Source organism: Pelobates fuscus, chromosome 7 (genome assembly GCF_036172605.1).
Source record: "Pelobates fuscus isolate aPelFus1 chromosome 7, aPelFus1.pri, whole genome shotgun sequence".
Taxonomy (NCBI): Eukaryota; Metazoa; Chordata; class Amphibia; order Anura; family Pelobatidae; genus Pelobates; species Pelobates fuscus.
Window position 1 is genome coordinate 128,797,217 of NC_086323.1, and position 21,732 is coordinate 128,818,948.

Below are 21,732 nucleotides of genomic sequence, written 5' to 3' on the forward strand. Positions count from 1 at the left end.
CCTGAACCCTGGCCTGGTAGGGGGTCCTTGAGGACAAGGTTGAGAACCCCTGTATTAAGGTAACACAGTATAACCTTTTACACTCTCGTTACACATTTGTTCTCTAATATTTCTTGTCTTGATGCTTTAGTAGTACTTTGCCAAGATCCAGTATAAACACATGCTCTTCTCATAAAATCATCTACTTTATCTCCTTCTTTTCAATAACCTCTTACTTAGTTTTTTATTAACACACATTAACTTCTGTCTAAAGCTGATAATCTATAAGTATTCAGCTTTTAATTAACTTGTTATTTTCCTTTCTAGGTATTCTCCAGCACCTCATATTCTTGCATTCTTCACATCTATTCACAGTTCTCATTAGGTCAACCAACATCTAGCTACCATAAGCATTGAGCTCCTCACCTCAGTAACATCATTTTTGTTGAGTGATTTCAGACTGGCCAGGGCAGCATCCAATGCGGGAAGAGCCTCGTCGAGGTCTTTCTGAGCGTCAGCCGCAATTTCTTGAGCCATGCGAGCCTTTTCTGTGGCTTTAGCTTCCTCGACTTGTACAGATTGACGAGTGGCCTCTGCAACAACTGTGTCTTCCTGAGAGAAAATTTGGTGGAACAAAAATAATTTAAACAGAATTTGCTGCCATAGTTGTATATGCAAAGCAATAAGTATCTATCTATCTATCTATCTACCTTTTAAATAGCTTTGGCAATTAATCTGATCTCAAATAGGTGTAACTATAAGATAAAAAGGTAGGATGTAGAGTCAAAGAAGAGACAGTGAAAGATAGCGTTGACCTGGACTAAGCACTGATGACTAAGCACTGATAACAATTGTCTAAGGCAGATATTGCGCAACATCGAAACACACCTCAATCTTTTGCATTGTAATCACTGTATCCTGGGCTGCCTCTTCCAGCAGGGGCCGCATTGTTTCTAGTTCCTCCTGCATCTTTGCAACATCTTCAGCTGTGTGAAGGAGCTGAGGAAAGGGAGTAAAAATAGTGAGAATGGTTTATAGCAATGTTTCTAACAAGATCTCAAAATACATTTATTGATTTAGCTTGGTGACCCATTCTTGAATTTTCAAATTCACTAAGTGGCTCATTCTTTAACTATGTAAAAAACTAAATTTTACAAAAGCCTTTATTAGAATTTTCCTATTGTCAGAGGGGTCCCATTGGAGAAGGCAGTGCTGTAGCGGCAGTCAGTTCACTGTGGGCCGTTGTCTGGGCTTTGATGAATACAGCAGGCCTGTGAAAGAAACTGGAAGCACTGAAGTAGAAAAGTCCGAACTTTGTATAATTTTGGAGAGGATGAGAAGGGGAAAAAGAGAGGTGGATTTGTTGAACAATGCAGGGCAGGGTGGTGGAGATATACATGGCGGAGTCAGTGCAGGCATCGCTGCTGGGAGCTAAGGAGAAGCATGTGGAGAGGTGGCAGCTGTGGTTGGCGTACGTGGCGGTGCGGGATGCAGGGGTGGGTTGGGAGATAGAGTTGGAGCACTCCTACCCCGTTTCAGGGCTACCCTCCTCTGCGACACACCCTTGAAACCTATCCGCCACTGGAACCATCACCAAAGGCTGGGGGAACTGCAAACTCTAAGCAGTTGGGATAGCTCCTGACCTATATACCCCCCCCCCCCTTCTCACCCCTGTTTCCTCACCCTCCCCCCCCCTTTTTTATTTTCCTCCTCTCCCTTTCTTCTCCCCTCAATCTGCGATATCATCCTATGTTCTCTCTTCTCCAACCTCATACAATTGCCCCTATACAGAGGGGTAGGTACTTTCTGAAAAAAAAAAACTAACAGATACTCTGCATATCTAAAGCCATATGATGCTTATACTATACGCTTTCTATTTGTTCGGTATTGTTCACTGATTGATATTTAAATGTCTGCCACCTGAGGCCGAGAGTGGATCAAGACACTGTCTTGACCAATATTCCGCTACAATGCACATTTCGCTGATATCTAACCTGCATTATGGAAAGATGTAGTGATGTATATTGTTGTATACTACGTTTGTATTGACATTAATGTTTGGACCTGCGCGTCCACGCTATACGTTGCACCTTTCTGCATATTTCTAAATATTTATGTCCTGCTCAATAAACAGCTTTAAAAAAAAAAAAAAAACGAAAAAAAAAAAAAACAATGCAGGGCACACACTTGAAGGCTGTGGTCCTCTTTACAAAACAATTCCTGATATTTGTTTACTACATGATTTTAATGCAATGTTTTACGATTATACGACCTACGAATCAACCATAGGTCTCAAAAATGTTGATACTGTACAACCGATGTCCATGATTCTGTTTTATTCTGACTTAAAACTCAATAAAAATTATTTTAAAAAAATATGGCACATGAAGGAAAAAAGTTGCCAAATTATAGATGTAACAAAGAAAATCAAGAGATCATGGGACTAAGTGATAAAAAAAAAAAAAAAAACAAGATACATAAAATATAAAACAATGCAAGGGTCTGGTCCTTTAATGTCACACCTTATCAAGTCCACTTTTCATCCTGTTCTTTGCAGTTTTTATCTCCATCACCTTCTTTCCAATAAGCTTTGAGTATATTCCTAGCAGCTCCAGGTAACTCTTTGGGGTGATATAATTATGACGTGAGAGCTCTGCCAAGTATTGCTTTGACTTTACGGCTACTGACTGGTGCATTTCAACGCACATCTTGATCTGTAGTGAGGGAGGCAAAGGAAAAGGAAAGGGAAGTCACATCTCCGAAAAATCATTTTTAAGGTGAAAAAAATGTAGTGTATAATGTGAATAAAATGTCTTGTTTATTGTGCAAAACTCACCATGCCTGAAACAGAGGACTCTTTTGAGTCAAGCTCAGGAATCTCCACCAGGAATGATGATGCCACTGATTCTAAAGCATCCTCTGGCCATTCATTAAACCAATCAATTGTGCAACAAGTTACTAGTGCTGGAAACTGCCTGAGACGAGCCCTGAACACTTCTCCTATTGGACTGAGAGTGAGGTAAAGAAGAAATTAGTAAGAATACAATAAATGGCAGAGAGACCACATGCATGTTTACAAAATATAAAGTCAAAGAATAAGGTGGGTATTTAAGCAAAACATGGACTCCAAGAATCTTGAAAAGACATTGAAGACCTAAGTGCATGAGATCACGTGCAGCAATGTGCATAAATGTGTCAAAGAAAAGAGAACAATATTTTTATGGAAAGTATTCATGTGCAGCATCACCCAAAATAGCTTAATACCTCATGCACAGCACAGTATGAATATTGCCCTTGACCCGTCGGGTGTATGCTGCCATTAGGTTGGCCTTGGTTGGTTGTTGTCCCATATCCTGCACAATTGGTTTCATGACAGTGACAATCTGGTCTTGCTCATCTAGTCCATACAAGTTGGGAACATCTCCTGAATTCAGAATGTTGTTTATATCTTCAAGAAATGACTCATTCTTAATCTAAAGTTGAAGGAAAAGAGTTTGAACGAATCTTGTACATTACTCACTCTTGTGTAACTAAGAGATAAGTTGTTGTTTTTTTTTTGTTTTACTAAGCATGAGTTGTATTATATTTTTATTAGCGTAATGAGATGATTATCAGTGATGTGTAGCCAGCAATGCCAAGGAAACCTGTACAAGAGAAAAATTGCCGTAATGAGCATTTATGTGTTAAGTGATAAGTTAAATTCTACCAACCTGTGTGTCTGTGAAGAGAAAGGTTATGGGCATATTCTGGAGACCAGCTTTCAGCAGGATACCCTTTATATCTTCTCTCCATTCAGTCATCCCATAATTTTTGGACAGTTCAATTTGGAAGCATTCATATTCTGACCTGAGAAGACAGGATGCATTACCCAGAACCTCAAAGACTCGCCAAATATAGATAACTTATATTTAAATACAAAAGACTGACATTCAAAAAAAACAGACTCACAGTGATTGTGCACAGTGTTCATTGGGTATTTATGTGGCACAGTATTAATAAAGGTGAACTATCCTTACATGTGACTTGCCAGTCTAGTTAGAGACTGTCTCCCGCTGCCTCCTACACCAAGCAGAAGAGCATTTCCTAATGGTTGTCGTAAGATGCGGCTGATTCGACAAATATGTTGAATGGCATCCATAAAAAGAACCAGCTTCATCTTCGCGGTGTTGATCTGATTGAAATCCTCCATGTATTCCTCAATTATACGATGGAGCTGGAAGAAAAGCAGAGCAACATAAAACACTTACAGAAGACCAGGCACACAAATACGGACACACAGAAACAAACAAAATGACTACAGACATACAGGTAGCAGCATACCAGACATATCTATAAACACGCAAGAATAGTGCCCCTAACAAACAGGAAATAGGACCTCTGACACATACATCAACACATACAGGGTTATATACTGAAGTGAGAATTGCTGGAAATTCAAAGTGAATTTCAGATTTAAAAAAACACACTAAGCACCATAACAACTTCATTACAATGAAGTTATTATGGCGCCTGGAGGTGCTGCATGCTGTAATAACTAAAGGGGTCAAATCGTTTATGAACAGTTTAAGCAGCAAAGTGCTGCAGACAGCACCTGTCCTCCAGGTTTCTGTGTCTCCTCCTTTGACCCCAAGTTTCAAGGCTGAAGCATTGGCATTGGCTGCGGTGATAGAGAGTTTCTGTTAATGATCACTGGCTTCCCATAGATTAAAAAAAAAATGTATGAGACACATCGCCCCCTACTGGAAACAAATTCACACGCAGATAAAAACCATCACGGACTCGGACCTCCCTCTTCAGCCATTGCAAATGCTCCTCCATCACACTGACATGCTTCTTTCGAGGTACAAAAAAAATCACTCACAAAACAACTCCTCAATGCGGACAAATTACTTATCCCGCTCCGCTGGCGGACCACACAAATCCCCACGCTGCGACAATGGATGGAGAAGGTAGAAGAGATCCACGGCATGGAGCAGCTTACAGCCTCATTGCGGGGAATGACGGAACGCTATCTACAGACTTGGACACCCTGGCTTGAATTTATCTCAGGTAGAATGGCATAAGCACCAGGAAAACGGAGCCTCTGCATGGCCCCCGCAGGGGTGACAGAAATATAACCGCAGTGACGTGGCAGTGATTCCCAGGGGAGCCGCGGACGCGCACTTGGCAGGGGGGACCCTGAGGGGGACGGGATGGGCCTATACAGCGAGTACGACGTCGTGGGGAACCCTCATTACCCCACCCCCCCACCCTATAACCCTCACCCCTTACCCGATTCCTACTCTACCTCTACCACTCAAGGGCCGGATACATGCACACATTCGCTTTCTTCTACCCTTTCCCTACCCATCATACACACAAATACACACCAAATCAGACACAGACCACCCGGGATGCAGACCCTGAAGGGTCAAAGACAATGAAAAAGAGATTAGGCGAGACAGAGATTAAAACCTAGTCAGACAAAAGGGGCAGCAGAGCTGCGACAAAGAGGCATAATGGATCACAGGACACTGTAACCCAGCAAACTGATCACCGACGCACCAGCCCTGATTACGACTGTCACCTAATACCCTACAAAGGCCCAGACTAAGTGAGAAAAGGTTATGATGTGCCAGATCCCCCCCCAAAAAAAAAAAAAAAATTAAGTAGGACACACACAAACAGGGATTGGGGACAACTCACGAGGACCCCAACCTCAGTGTAACCACTGGCTGTCATCCCAATAAAGTCAAGCATACATGTAGGGAACTTCCGACCTCAACCCACTTACTGGCACAAAGCTGGGCAAGACTCAAGGACAGGTAGAAATGAGCTAAAAAAGGAGGTATGCCCACACTTGTCTACAGCTCTAAGGTGCAATCTTAGTACGATAAAGGAGGGTGGCCACAGAGACGACCTAGGTTCACCTGCTCACTTAAGGTCTACCAACTTATACACAAATAAATAAATAGATAGGACTCGTTCACATGTTTTACTGTTAAATCGCATATCATGATTTTGTGACAAATGTTGTGCGTATTGTGACAAACTTGAATACTCTGATTTCCTGTTGAGCTTGTTAACAGTATTAATGTCAATGGTAAGATTGACAAAAAATAAATAAAAAATGCATGAGAAAGGTACGTACCTGAAAAGAAAATTCACTTAGAGGTTTTCTAATGTAGCTTTTTGGTCTAAATTTTTAAATTGACTTCGAAATTCCCAGCAATTATCATTTTAGTGAATAACCTTGCTACAACGATTATGCTATTTATAATCATACAAGTAAACCAATATCTCTTACACATATAACTTAGTGAACAAGATACAGGGACCCTAAAACACTATATAGAAAAAACAAAAGATCTAAAATAAATTCAGAAAACAAATGGAATTCTTCACATAAAAAGCCCCATACAGAAACACAGACGTACTTCAACATTCAGAAGCCAACAGTACCAGAGACCCCTGCAATCAGGGAAGGTCAGTAGAAAAACTGAAGTCAACATTTGTTGCCTAATTACCTTTTCTCGGTCGGTAATGAGCTGGTAGGATTTTGTATCTGCCCCTGGAGACATAAAATCTCCAAACAGCACAGGTTGCTGAGGGACAACCTCCTCGAAGGTTGCACCAAATTCCTGCATTCTTTCCTTCATTAGCTCATCAAACCAGTTCCGATCTTCCTGGTTCACTAACCGGTCCTGGAATACGCGGCAGGACTCGTGATACCACAGCTTCAAGAGCTGAAACTTGTCCTGATAGAATTACAAGAATGTAAGACATTGGCTTTACCACCAGACACCTTTTACTTGTGAATCAATGGTGGATTGTCAATTACCAATACATTTTAAGAGATAAAAGAAGAATGTGTTGAGATTGCAAAGTTTATGCACTAATTTAATTCATAATCATAAATAGCCTTCCAGTTACAATAACAATTAATGCCTAGTGAATAGTTCTACTTCTTTAAGAGATACTCCAACCACCATCACCACTTCAGTGATTTGAAAAGGTCATGGTAGTAGGAGTCAGTATGTGCAGTGTTTCAGCTCGAAACCACTACACATCCTGAGATGTTTGCACTTGTGCTAGTTGCACCCCCAGCACACGTGACATTGGCAGCTCGGTTTAATGTCAATTCTGTGCTTAAAATATGTCTGTTTACAGCAAGCACTGCACACTATGAACAGACGTGAAAATCGTCCTCTTGCAGGCAGAGCAATGGGAAGATAGCTCTCCGCTCCCACAATTCTCCCTCCTGCTTCCCTCCTCTTCACTCCCTACCTCTATTCCCTCACCAGTCCAGAGCGTGCGCATTTGCTTCTCTATGAGAAGCCTGTGATTGGACCAGCGCGAGCCCCAGTGACGTCGGAGGGGTGTGGAAGATCAGCGCCAGGAGGTTTGCCCGGTGCTGGATTCCAGGTTAGTAAAACCTTTTGTTTGCTGGTTGTACTGCTAATTGAGAGGGGGGACCTTCCCTATAGTGCCCAATAATGCATATTACGTTGATAATGGCCCCCTTTCAAAAGGGTTATATTAACTCTTCAAATTTATCAATAACACTGAAATTTGCTTTTTTATAGAATCATTGGCATTATTACCCTGTCTACATTTTAACTCTAGTACTTTAACTGATGGTAAGTTAGGTTAAATACAGTACATCCTAAATGGATACCAGCAATTAGAACACTCACCTCCATTTTAGATGGTTCTGCCATTAGTATTCCCTGAAATACCTTCGACAAGTCTCGAAGATTAAATGTGTAGTGAGACTTTGCTGGCGTAGGGAGCAACTGAGATATAATAGTGTTATACATCTTAATCGTGGCATCGACCAACTGTCCCGTCAGGTGCTGCACTGCTGGTGCCCCTGCTGTAAGGAAAGAAAACCGAAAACAAACTCCACCACTGATAAAAACCATGGAATTAGGAAGGGCACAAGGTGATGGTCTTGAGTGTAACCAATGGCCAATCATAGAGATTATATAAAGTGACCGCTCTGAGACATGAGATAACATGAGGTAACACAGGTCCATAAGCAGTCAAATGTCCAAAATAATGGGTGAAATAGCTTGTTTTTAAATTGTCACAGAGAGAAAGAATGACTCAGGTGGGGCTGCAGGCGACCATGTAAAAGAAGTAGAACTTCCTATCCAACTAGGATAACTAGATATCATAACACTCTGCTGGTACTGATTGCCATATATCTCTACACGTAATCCAACTAGGAAAAAGAAACACTCAGTATTTCTGGATTATATATCCAATTTATATCTCACATATTAACACCACTATCCATCTATGATAATTATCGGTATTCTCACTGCACCAACAGTTCTATATGGCAGCCTAACAAGACTCTTTCCATTCCTGCATACAGCCATAACTCAATCATTTTATTCCCCTCCAACCTCCTTCACATCATTTGTCATTCCCTTACATAACTCTACATATATCACCTTCACACCTTTCCCACATACTCCCTCATTCCTCTACCCCCCACTCTACAAATTCTACAAATTCCACCTTCACATGTATCTTATAAATTCCAAATTCACATGTCTTACACTCATTTACACCTTTACATCTATCATATTACCTTTATTCACATCTCAATTCTCTCTCTATTACATCTTTCCTCTCCATATTTCTTGCCCAATCTTACATACCTCACTCTCTCACACTACTAGACATTAATTTACAAATGTAAATGGATCAATATCCAATAATCCACCTCACACTATGTTCCATGACTTTTTCTCTTTAATGGTTCCCCATCTTTCTCAGATTACCAAAGACGAAAATGATTAATATATGTATGACTCCATCTCTCTCACATCAATTAATCCACCACATGACACATAACTTTCTGACAACCCTCCTTACTCACACCAGCCATACCTTCCTCACATGCACCACCTCTCTGACCTAGCTGAGCCTAACTTATATTATTTACTCTTTCAGGACTGTTTGTGACTTCACTCACATGACAATAAATAATTTCCTTTGTTTATCTTTCAGTAATGCACTTTTCCATCCTATTATGTATTTTTCTTCTTTACATTTTATCCCTGTCTTGTTTAATATGTTTTCTTCTCCATCTACTACACACCTTCTCCATATACTACTGCCTCTATCCTCACTCCAATAAGTCATTGAGTCTTCACTCACCAATCCAGCTACCAAGGATGGTAGAGAAGATCCTGCTCTTGCTGCTGTCTTCCATCTCAGTGAAGGACAAGAAATTAAAATGACGGGTAAGCCGTGGGGACACTGGGTTCCTGCCACCACCTGGCGGTCCCATGGCACATAAAAAATTTATATCCATTAAATTCCGGAAAACTCCTGCAGAAGGAAAGCACAATTGAAATATTACATAAGATAGTGTGTATTTTTGGTCTGTCTTGCCTATATTTAAAGTGTTTGTATCGGCATGGCAGTGTTCTAGATTAGAACATTGTTTAATCAGTTGGTGATAAGCAGACTGGAGACTCCAACTCCTTTTGGCATATACAGCTTCCCTCCTGAAGCTTTTGGAACGCTCCATCTTAATATAAGTTATTATAAATCCATTTATGTAACCCCCCATCGCACCATTCATAAACTAATTTTGTGACTGTTAAAAGCCCAAATTTCTGTTATATGATTACTGAACTCCAAGTGAATCCATACTTAACTGTGCAGTGATGGAATTATAATTTTTTTTCTTAGAAAACATTTAAAGAAAGTAAGACACCAGTTGTAGTTGCATAAATAAAATGCAGTTATGATGAAGCACTGCAGAATAAGTTGGTGCTATATAAATGCCAATAATAATAATGAGAAATGTCCATGTACCTATCTGCTTGCGGTCATACCAGCCACCATGGTCCATCCACTGACGGAGCAACTCAATGGGTGGTTGTGCTCCATATGTCTCGAGTGCAGGCATGTTTAGATCATCAATAAAGATGATAAAGTAGCGTCCAAGAGGTGGTCCAAATACCCCCTTTCTCCTGTAAAGAGACAACAAATATACAAATATGTCAGAGCTTGCTGTATTGGTTTTTGCAGTTTGAGCTAGTAATGCACACTGTATATACCTAATTTTCCTGAATATACTCAGGTCTTTAAAAATGATGGAAAATTTGTTGTTAGGGTTTATACAGTATTTATACTCTAAATCAAGGGTCTAACTTGGTTGCACTCTCTAAAACAAGCTTAATTTGCTGCTACAATCTGAATTGGGTGTACTCTCTAAAGCAAGAAATGATGCTATCAGGATCTGACTGTAACCTGTAATCGTCTTCCCAACATAGAATAAAACATTGCAAATCACCAGTAAAATGTGTTTTCATATGTGTATATTGTATTTATATTTTTACCTTTCTAAAAGATGAATGCCTCAATTTTATATTTTTGGATAAGCTTTTCAAATGATCACAATCACAATCTGTTAAAAATCTTTAAAATGATTTATGTACAAAAATTCCTGTATACTTTATAAGGACTCTAATGTTAGCCCGGCCACACTAAGGTCTATTTGTTGTGTTATAGTCTGCACATTTGGGTTCCATGTCGATCCGGACAGTCAACTACCAATTCGAATATGTCACTGCTCCCGAAGGCGTTAAACAACTTTAGTTTGATGTTATTGTTTGAACTGTGTAAATACTGTAAACAGGCCAAATATGTTTTTATTGTATGAATTATGTGGACATACATATTCATCGTGCAGAAAGTGCCTTCACAGTGACTTTTATCTATTGGTTTTTAGTAGTGTGTGTGGAACTGCACTCACTCCCATGAATCTGAGTCAGGGTGCTTGCTGATCCAGAATCAAACACCAGATTTCCAAAAATTAACAAAGTAATAGAGGTCCAGGCATTTATGGAGCTTGACAAAGACCGTTTGGGGTCGAAACGTTGCTGTTGTGGTTCCTAATAAAGTACCTGTCTTGAACCAAGGAGTGCCTGGACCTCTATAACTTTATCTATTGATATCGCTCCATACACTACTTGATTAGTATCCTTGCCTTTTGTCCAGTTTGCTGTCAATAAGATCTTGCGTCTGATTGGCTGAAGTTCTTGCTGAAAACATGAGGAAGTGACTGATATATTCATGTGGAAGATTCTTGAGCAGCTTGTCAGATATTGTAAGAGTCTTTCCGGTCCCGGTGGGCCCCACACACAGAACCTGTACACATGAAGTAAATCCATCAATTCATTGGACATGTCAGAATAATTATAAAGCTGGCTCGTGTATACCAGTTATGGTCTGGTAGCATAGAACAACATAGAAATGCAGCAGATAAATAGAGCAACATAACTGCATATTGCAAATTATGTAACCAAGTACACATAACGTACATCCCTGTACATATTATTATTATAATTATTACTGGTATTCATATAGCGCCAGCATAGTCCGTAGAGCGTTACAATATTCACCTGTTCAGCCTATGTCCGTAGTCACATGTTCATGAATAAATCTGCTTGATCCATATTCTGAAGGATAGTCACCCAATCATATAGAGAATGTTTTTTAAATAATACCTAATGTTGGGAAATACAACAGCATGTACTGCATAACATGTATATACTTTGCAGTTGAGCTGTAGATGGCGCTGTGCAGTTTAGAGTACTGTTTATATATGTATATAAACTTGTTGGTACTCACAGAATGGAAGCTTTTCGATTTTTCACTTGCTCTTTGTCTCTCTACCTTTCACTATGCTGGCTGCTATTTCAAGTAACTGATATGCTCTAAATGTTTGCTGTTTTATCTACACAAGTAAAGCCTAATATGTTTCTTCACAATCTACTTTTGATGCCTAACCAACACCCACCTCAATAAAATAATGCCACCTATGTTCCTGGAAACACATAATATTACAAGGGACCTAGAGATACTTACTGGCTTTTTATTGGTCAAAAGCATTCCAAGGATTTGAGACATGCGAACGGTGTCAAGAGTTGGGACAATGATATCTGCATAGCTGCTGTCACGGGCAATGGAAAAAGGAGCAGATGATTCCATCCAGTTCACCCAACTCACCTAAACAAATAGAAATTATTGGTGTTGACATTAAATCATGGACAGGGGAAGACAGAGGATCCCATAGATGCAAAACAAAGCAGCATCAGCAAAAAACAGATATATCTTCTTTTAAACAGTTACTCTTTGGGACTAGTCTACATGTCAACCTAATCTTTGAATCTAAATGGCAGGGATCACACAGCAGAACCTCCCATTAGTTATTGCAGACTCTTACCTTTCTCTGAACATCCTCATCATCCTCGTCGGCTTTACTGCTAATTCCTGCATCATCCAGTTTATAGTCGTACACAAGCCCCTGATCTGGGAAAAGCATTACTGTCTGTGGAGACATCGTAACAATAAAGTGAAGTAAGAGATTTGCAGATTAGCAAACATGGAGTAGAGAAACGTATCATGAAAGAACAAAAAAATACACAAGTAGGAGGAAATCTAAGCAGGAGCCCACTAGATATGAGCTAATCCCATAGTTTTTCATTACATATCACCTGATCTGGGACCAGATCAACATTTCAAGCCACTTCTGGTTGATGTAAATAGGAGGGTAACATTGTGTCAATCTGCTAGCTCACTAGTCCCTGCTTACTAGAGGAGTAAATACAAAGGAGGGAGATAAAAATACAAGAGACATTTTGTGGGAAAACATGAAAGCAAACTGGAAGAAAAGGTATAGCTGGAAACCCAGGATTTCATTGTGTGTCTCCTGAAATACATAATTTCCTGTTCCAGAATGTCAGAGATGGGTATATTACAATGCTTTACCTTCTCGGCAATCATTTTGTCTCTCAGCCACTTGCTGAACAGGACACGGCTATTTGAGTCTCCGGTGATTCCAACACTCCAAATCAGAGAGAAGAAGAACCAAGGCTCTATCAATTCCACTATGCGGCTAAGCTTCTCCTGTGCAATTCTCTTTTGTCCCTGGGAACACAGAATTAGTTCAGTAATAGTGTAAAAAACAGACTTGGTGTAAATTAAATTGGCATGTACCACCACCATACCCGGGATGAATAACACATTGTATTAATTAGATATTGTCTTACTTTCTCTCTACACCCTGTCTATCCATGCCAGACCTATAAGTACCTCTTGTGGGATAAAAGGTTGAAAGAAGCAATCTAACAGCTTAAGAAGACTCATGACCAGATTGTTGTCAGTTGACGCAATGATTTCTTTAACAGAGCGACGCACAAACATGATGGCATCCTGAAAACAATAGAAAACTTGGTTAATGTTTGTTAAAAAAAATTATCGCAGGTATATCTCTATGACAATCACCCACCTGGGGGACCCAAACCCCGACCCAAACGATCAACGGAACCCACCAGCAGCAAGCAGACCATAATGGGACGAAAAACAAAAAAAAATGAAGCCGGACAAGCCAAGAACGAGCCTAAACATCGGGGAACTTTTCAGACAGGCAAATGGCGCGACGGGCCCAAAATGGCCGCTTACCCTGAGGCCTACTCAGACACGTCGGACGACTTCTATCCCGATGAGATGGAAGAAAGACAGACGAAAAACACGCCGGCACCAACCTGCCCAGACTCTGACCCGGTTACCACCACGGTCCTGAAGACACTCCTGGCGGACCTGCAAACCACAATTCTGGCAGACACAGCCAACATCCGTGCAGAAATACGAGGCCTGACAGGCAGAATGGGAGCCCTGGAGACCACGACAAGCGACCAAGTCCAGCAACTAACCACGCTCCAACAAACCGTGAGGGAGCTGCAGCAACAGGCAGTGAGGCACGACCGCCGCTTTGCCGCAATGGAAGACAGGAGGTGCAGTACCAATGTCAAGATACGGGGTGTTAGGGAGGAGATCCTGGCCACGGAACTACCGCACCTACTCAGGCGCCTATTCCAAACACTGCTCCCCCAGAGACAAGGGAAGACAATGGGGCTGGAGGGATTCTTCCGGGTACCTAAAGCAACTAGGGCCCTGGCCGCGGCACCCAGGGACCTGGTGGTTCGCTTCCAGAGTATGAGGGACAAAGCCACAATCATGGCAGCCACCAAAGGCCGCACGCCCTACGAATTTGAATCCATGTCCCTCACGTTCTTCCAAGACCTCTCAGGAAGCACCCTAGCGTGGCGGAGGTCGCTCATACTCTTCACCTCCCTCCTCAGGCGGCATAACCTAGAATACAGATGGAAGAAAGAGCGCACACTCATGGTCTGCAAGGGAGAGGAGACACAGCTGGTCCAGGACCTCGAGGAAGCCAAAAAGCTGCTAGATGCCCTGGGACTCCCACAGGATTCTATGACAACCACAAGACCCGGCGCAGCGGACCGTACATCCCACTGCTGGGCCCCAGCGACTACTATCCTGTTTGTGCCCAGACAAGCTACTGCAAACTCACATGCTGCAAGCACCATTTGACTTATGCAGCGGGACTACCTGCCAGAGACTGTCCACTGTTAAGAGATACCAAAGTTCTGTTATACTGTTAAACACACTAACCTCCCCCCACATAGAGGAGAATCCCTGACACCGCAACCATCACTCCCCCTGCCTACCTGGCTAGGGCACGAGCTAACACCTCACACTAAAGCCTCCCATCCCTCGGAGTACCCATGCTGCAAAGGAGACATGTCACATAAATGACACAACTTCAAAAAAACAACCCTTACCAATAGAGGCCCGACTGACACATTACCTTGCAGGGGATACACCCCTACTATCACCATGACCACTGAACTACACCTCAACACCCGCAGCATGGACAGTGGCGACAGCCACTCGAGAGGTGCCCTGTCTCCGCTTCCAGTGACCGTCCACAGGTACCGACATCCCATGCCCAAGTCCAGACAGTACACATGCAACCTTAGACAAGAGGGTCCGCTGAGCGTACCCAGAACAACAACCTGTCGCAGCACCGACACTTCACCGCAGACACCACAATGTAGTCTAATGGGGCACAGCTTCCCTGACCTCCATGGATATGGAGTAAATACTAGACGTCCAACCAGAGTAATCCCTCTAACACTCCCATACGAAAATCACGTTGATTTAACAGAAACCAAAGCAGCATGGTACTCAGTGAGACCGGAGAGGGCTTACAAACACCGCCGGGGTGAAAGCACCAAATAGAATCAAACTTACTCACACCAAAGCCACCTAGGCTGCCCAAACAGCAAACACATACCACACCTGTTGCAACCCTAATGTCAAAGCCTGACTCACACTTTTACTATTAAGTATGTGCTGACACTCCAAACACCATAATAATGTCCAAAGTTGCCCTTATTGTGCTTGTTACAGTAGCTACTGCATTTATACTTTTCTTTGTCTAATTCCTTTGTCCCATTAGCCTCCAGAGGGGCTAAAAATAATGTTAGTTTATTTAGACGTACTTAACCAGCTTGATGTACTTGACATAAAAAAAATCTTGCATGTCATCTAAACGCCATACAAATGTCATAATATGTTGTAAAATGCATAGTTTGCCCCGCTATCGTGGCGCTGCAAACTCCTCATGTAAATTTTTCTGCACAGCAAAAATAAAGAATAAAAAAAAAAAAGCAACATGAAAAAAGCAGACACATTTACTACATTTAACCAAAAAAAATAATAAAAAAAAATAATTATCACAGAATAATAAGCTGTTTAGAATGAATTACAATTTATGTTTCCCAGCATAAAGTTTTACTTGTTTACCATTACCCCTGTGCTCTACAGAGCTATTGATGGTAAGTAAATAAGCACTAGCCATACCTCCCCAGGCTGTCACACATGCTACTTCCCTTCACACTTCCTAAGAAGATAGATATTAGTTAGACAGCAGCAAAGTTCTTCAGCAGAGTGTTTACTTTCGAACATTTCCTTCTTATTTCCCTGCTCAGCCCTGTGAAGCTCATTATTTTGTATGTTTTAAACTAATTTGTAAAACATGCAATATTCAACCGTTTAATTATGTTATACATATTTTTTTCTAATATCTATCTTCATGCATTTTTTTAAAATATATATATATTTATATATATATATATATATTCCAAATATGTTTGTGGAATATTTACTCAATCGTTACTTGACTAAGTGTTCATAAAATGCTATTTTATGTTCCATGTGTCCACAATGCTTCTCTCTGAGAAGCATTTGATTGGTCACTGCCAAGCACTAACAAGAAAGTTTGTGCTGGGAAAAGAAAGTGGGCAGATTAGTTTAGCTGCCGAAAGCTAGCTCTAAAGCTAAGAAAAGGTAGGATTTTTGTTACTTAAGAACAGACTTTTGAAAACACTAACACATGCATATTTTTTTTTTAATGCCCAGTGTTGATTGGCGTGTGACATATAGGTGCCACTAACTTCTCTGGAATTTGACAATGCTGGTTAATTATTTTGGGGATTACAAACCAGACATTCTATTCAGCTAATATACACAAGTTAAATGATACACTTTCACATGTAGTTCCAAAAGTGCCAGTAATACGAAATGAATATGTAATACACAAACACAAACAATTAATAACGTAAACATAAATAACAGTTCTCTGTAGAGATTCAAAGGCTGTGTCACTATTCACCGAGCTATCTAACCAAGGCATGGGGCCACATATTTGGAGTGGCTGAAACTAAAGACAGAAATGAAACATTTAACTGCAGTGGAAATTTCAGGTTCTATATCATATAAGGTTGTTATGTGGACTAAGAGAACTTAAGACATGTTTAATAATAAAGTGTCCTATGTTAAACTTCTGTTACCTTCAAAAAGCGAGAAAATAAAGAGTCCAGCTGCTCTCTATAGGGTTTCATGACGGCTGGGATTGTATTGAGCCAGCATTCAGTAAAAGGCTTTAGACCAAGGACACTGGGTTCCAGATACACCATTCCGCAACGAGAAACAGTAGCTGGGGATGCAACCGCGAGATCTTGCACCTCAAACATCATGGTCATGGCCTGAAAAGAAGCAATATATGGAACTGCCATGTTAAAGACATAGTATGCAGTGTTTAAGAAGGAAGCAGAACAGGCGGCACGGTGTGAAAACCCTTGGATTGCAAAAATGAAGTTTTCCATTTTCATATGTCAGCGGGTGATTGACGTGTTTTAGGGTGTGCGGTATTATGGTAATCAGTGGTTTTGTCATGGAGACATACGGTAATTGACAGAAGTGATAAACTGGAATCCACATGGTTCTAAGTCTAAATCTTACGGAGGTACTAAAACTTACAGGTTTGTTATAGATAAAACTTAATGTGAAGAAGATATAAGGTTTATAGTGTGATGGGCAGGAGTAGAATTGATAATATGACGTCTTCCTTTGGTTTGCTTGTGCATTGAGATGAAGCAGCTCCAAAGAGGAAGACACCTTGACACAGCTTAGAGTGTGGCACTAAGCATTTATCACTCATAGAACATGATCTTTTCCCACACATTCGTACACACATACATATATATTCTTAGATATAGCATGGTTATGAGCCACAAGTAAAGATGTCAAGAATTGGATGAGCATGAGTTTAACAAATCTAAAGAAAGCAGAGGTGATATTTGTTATGATTTGCTGGTTAAATAAATGACCTTAACATCTCATGAAAGCTGTCAATATCTGGTGGAAAAGTGAGGTTCTTCGAACTCTAGGTTTTGATTACCTCTGTAAGTTTAATGATCTCTCCTGAGCTCAGACAAAGCTTCTTGTTATCATCAAGGACTGTGTTCATATTCTCAATCCACACAGCATCTACAGGTCCATCAAACATGTACCACCTTTTGTCAGGCTCTGTTGATGTGGCACCACCTCTAATAAGTGACGAGAGGATTCCATCTGTCCTTTGAAGTTAAACACATTGGAAGTGTAATTTCCCACCACTTGTTTTAACAAAGAAATCCAAGATTTACTAATTATTACTATGACATACATATTTCTAAAATAATAATATTCTTACCACTCATGCGTTAAGAGGTCAAATTCTCCATACAACTGACCCATTGTGATGGATTTTGGATTCAAAATGTAGTAGTGTACAGTTTCATAGGTCCCTCCACTGACTGATGGCATCCCTTTAAGTGATGAAAGGGCAGCAGCAAGCACTATATAACACTGAGCAAACACAATAATTTTTTACAACACAATACAAACAAAACATGATCTGGGTAACATTAAACTTCAGCGTACATTATAAAAGTATTTGGTCCTAGCCTGTTAAATTAAAGGGGTCCAACAGAGAACAGATTCCATCAGCCCAGTAGCTGACACCATCTTATATAAGGGCAACTGCCCACATCTGCAAGATACATACAGTAATACAACTGTGCACTCTGCACAGGGTAAGTACAAACATTTCCTTGATATTGCTTGTCATCCTCTGGACTGTGATGACTTCCCCATCTAAACAAGATTAATAGACTAAATGGCATGATAGGGAGGGAGAGAAGCAGGCTGTCTGGGGAGTGAGGGATATAGGCATTTTGGATGAGTAGAGGTATGTGTATTCTAGCTAGGATAGTAGTAATGCAACTCTAGCAGGCATCAAAATATACTTGACAGCCTTATTAATTTCTGCTGTTCTAGTGTTTCTTAGCAGCTGTGCTAACTAACAATACAAAGTACAATTTGCTAACAAGAAACTCCATTTCATGAAGATGAGCCTGTCATTTATGTGGCAAGAGTCAGATAATTGTTAAAATAACTCTGTGTTGGGACCACCTGGACTGGACGGCTTTCCCCTTGGATACTATAAGGCCCCCTGATGCCCAGACTAATAAAAGCCCTGATTAAGCTAACAAAAGGGGGGAAATTCTACAATGAGCCATTAGCTGTAATGATCCCAAATAAAGACCCAGAAAACTGCGTTAGCTACCATCCGATCTCTCTTTTGAATGTGGACGTTAAATTGTTCACCAACCAGGATGCAAGCATGTCTACCTGATCTTATCCACCCAGAGCAGAAAGGTTTTATCCCTGGATCCTTAATGGCACATGGCAGGGCTGCCTCCTTTCACCTCTATTGTTTGCCATCTCCCTTGAGCCATTCCTCATTGCGGTCCGAAAAAACTAAGACATCTCAGAACTCCAATGCACTGTTATGTGGACTAAAAGAACTTAAGACAATGCAAGGTCTCGGAACATAAGGTGGCAGCTTATGTGGACGTCCTACTCTTTTTTGTTATCAATCCACAGATTACCTTGCCATGTTTGATGATAGAATTTTATACCTATCAGGTCTCAAATTGAACCTCACGAAGTACTCAATATCACCATACCGAAAAAGGAATTAGCAACCCTGCAGTCCAACTTTCCCTTCCGCTGGTGTTAAGAAAAATAAATGAAGTATCTGGGAGCATGGGTGGCGGAGGACCCAACCGACCTTTATCAAGCCTGCTTTGCACCCCTACTACTGAAAATCTTGATGGACCGTGGTGAACAGTGGTGATATCCGCATTTATCTTGGCATGGAAGCGTTAAGGTCCTCAAGATAAATATCCTGCCATGGCTCCTTTATCATTTTCAGGCTGTGCCACTCTCATTGCCTAGAGCTTTCTTCTCCTTGTTAAATACTTCAGTGATAGCATATGTGTGGAGGGGTGAGGGGTGATCCCTCTACAACACAAAAAGTATCTGGGGCGCGGATTACCTCTGCCTGCCTAGGCCTTCATAGAGAGGAGCCCTTCCATCCCAATCCATGAGGTCAGGTAGTGCTGATCCTCTGGGACTCCGAGACATCATGGGGGAAGAAGCCCCGACTCTTCTCATTAAATTTCAGCATACCCAACTGCGACACTGTTACCAACAGATCCCCAACAGAGCACTGCTGCATCTAACCTTGACATGAGGGCCTCTGTGATGGGGGTTTTACCCTGGAAAAGGCCATTTCCGTCCTTTACCAACATCTTCTAATAGTGGACAGAAACACGAAGACGTGTGGGAAGAACTGCTAAACAAGATGCTCACAGACACACAGTGGGAAAAAGTATTAATTTTAAACCATAGGAGCTCGATTAGCTCTAGGTATCAAGAAACTAACTACAAACTACTGTCATCATGATACAGAACGCCTTCTCTCCTTCAATGGATATTTCCAAGTATATCCCCATCCTGCTGGATGTGGGGCACAGGCTCTCTGTAATAACTAAAAAAAAATTCAATAAAATATGGTTTTAAAAAACTCTGTGTTGGGGCCTTGTTATGTATCGTTTTAACCGATTCTCATACTCTGTTACGTAAATGGGGGTGATTCTGATATCTAAGACCATCCTTTATGTGAACTATTAGTACCAATTGGATTGATAAACATTATCAGTATTTCTGCACATTAAGTAGGTATATATATTTTTGTACAATGCTCAGAACTCAGTATCCATACTGATTTTTGGCTTTGCTCTAGATAAAGATACATTCAGTGTCTTCTAATGTAACAACATGATATCGTTAACATTTGTGTTCAAAGAACAATATAAATATTATAAATTAATGAAAAAACAGAAAGGATGTATGACAGTTAAAAAAATGTCTATCATAACTCACCCTAGAAATGCCTTGTTTGCACATTAGAGAAATGTTTCTTGTCAATAAACACAAAGCACTTTCATAAAAGTCTGAAAAAACCACAACATATACGCTGGGAACATGTAACAACAATGACTCTGTTTATATCTCACCTGTGTTTTCCCAGAACCTGTAGGACCTACAAGCATCAGACCATGCCGCACCACCGTTGTCTCATACAGCTGGATGCATTTTGTTACAAAGCCTAGAAAAGAAAGAAGAATATTATCTGCATCAACACATTTGTCCATTGGCAGAGAAATAGTACATGGAGGAGATAGCTGCTTGAAGAATGCTATTCACAAAGCTACGGGAACATATATTATCAAAGTTAACTAAGCCATATTATCTGTATTCATTTACAAGTTCTTGAGCAGCTGGAAATGAATGTTGTAAGTCCCTGACGGTGTATCCTCACCATCAACATCCTTTAGATTTTTCTGAATGCAGGTTTTGCGAATTGCTTGTTCTAGACTGCCATAATCAATGTGTTCTTCCTCAATCCGTGGGAAAAGGTCAGACACAATGCCAGTGAAGAGCTTCAAGTCATCTTGTAAGAACTTGGGCACATTAACATCACGGATAGCCCGGAGACAGATCAGCTCCTGCAAAGACACATAGACATGATATCATCGCCTATATTACACTTTCTTCACAAATAAATAAACCACTTGTCCTCAAACAAGGTGACTGTCCATTATATTGGATGACATAAACATAAACCTATGAGATCCATATATTGAACATGATTTATTTGTGCATTTAATTACTATGCAAATTTTATCACGGTAGGAAAAAAGCTATTCTGGCCTAATGTCTGCAAGTCTACTGTTAAAGCAACCTACTATCTAGTAAATAGTTTATGGACTTCATAAAAGCACTAGGCATCTTGCCCATAAAGGATAAGGATTGAAAGCAATCCTTAATTGTTATCGGCCTTCTTTGCAACAAAATTGTCTTGTAAAGGAAACATTTAGATCATTATAAACCTAAGAAAAACTTACCTCATTCATGGTTGGATTTTCTCTCTTCAGGTTTCCAGCAGCAGAAATCACTGTTTTAACAGCTCTCATTCCAAAATCATAATGATCCTAAAAAGATAAGAAAGGAAGGGGGAAAAGAGGGATGGGGGAAAGGTAAACAAAGGCATCTGAAAAATAATACCTCAAATGTGAAGCATCTAGTTCTGTAGCAATGCAAAACAAAAACATCTGAGACAAATAGATGAGATAGGGAGAC

The 21,732-nt window shown here is 40.6% G+C and overlaps 1 protein-coding gene across 1 annotated transcript in view; it reads right to left on the reverse strand.

Moving 5' to 3' along the window:
* DNAH1 (dynein axonemal heavy chain 1) overlaps positions 1 to 21,732 on the reverse strand; it is an 81,820-nt gene that overhangs the window by 24,348 nt on the left and 35,740 nt on the right. Inside the window, exons 32-53 of the mRNA XM_063426636.1 lie at positions 21,498 to 21,584; positions 20,912 to 21,098; positions 20,607 to 20,698; positions 17,894 to 18,048; positions 17,600 to 17,777; positions 16,710 to 16,904; positions 13,084 to 13,203; positions 12,760 to 12,918; positions 12,215 to 12,319; positions 11,857 to 11,997; positions 10,976 to 11,136; positions 9,799 to 9,956; positions 9,133 to 9,306; positions 7,656 to 7,834; positions 6,486 to 6,716; positions 3,996 to 4,192; positions 3,690 to 3,825; positions 3,244 to 3,452; positions 2,816 to 2,987; positions 2,502 to 2,693; positions 868 to 978; positions 406 to 591 (exon numbers count right to left, since the gene is read on the reverse strand). Coding sequence (XP_063282706.1) covers positions 406 to 591; positions 868 to 978; positions 2,502 to 2,693; positions 2,816 to 2,987; positions 3,244 to 3,452; positions 3,690 to 3,825; positions 3,996 to 4,192; positions 6,486 to 6,716; positions 7,656 to 7,834; positions 9,133 to 9,306; positions 9,799 to 9,956; positions 10,976 to 11,136; positions 11,857 to 11,997; positions 12,215 to 12,319; positions 12,760 to 12,918; positions 13,084 to 13,203; positions 16,710 to 16,904; positions 17,600 to 17,777; positions 17,894 to 18,048; positions 20,607 to 20,698; positions 20,912 to 21,098; positions 21,498 to 21,584 — 3,525 coding nt within the window. The remainder of the gene's footprint in view (positions 1 to 405; positions 592 to 867; positions 979 to 2,501; positions 2,694 to 2,815; positions 2,988 to 3,243; positions 3,453 to 3,689; positions 3,826 to 3,995; positions 4,193 to 6,485; positions 6,717 to 7,655; positions 7,835 to 9,132; positions 9,307 to 9,798; positions 9,957 to 10,975; positions 11,137 to 11,856; positions 11,998 to 12,214; positions 12,320 to 12,759; positions 12,919 to 13,083; positions 13,204 to 16,709; positions 16,905 to 17,599; positions 17,778 to 17,893; positions 18,049 to 20,606; positions 20,699 to 20,911; positions 21,099 to 21,497; positions 21,585 to 21,732) is intronic.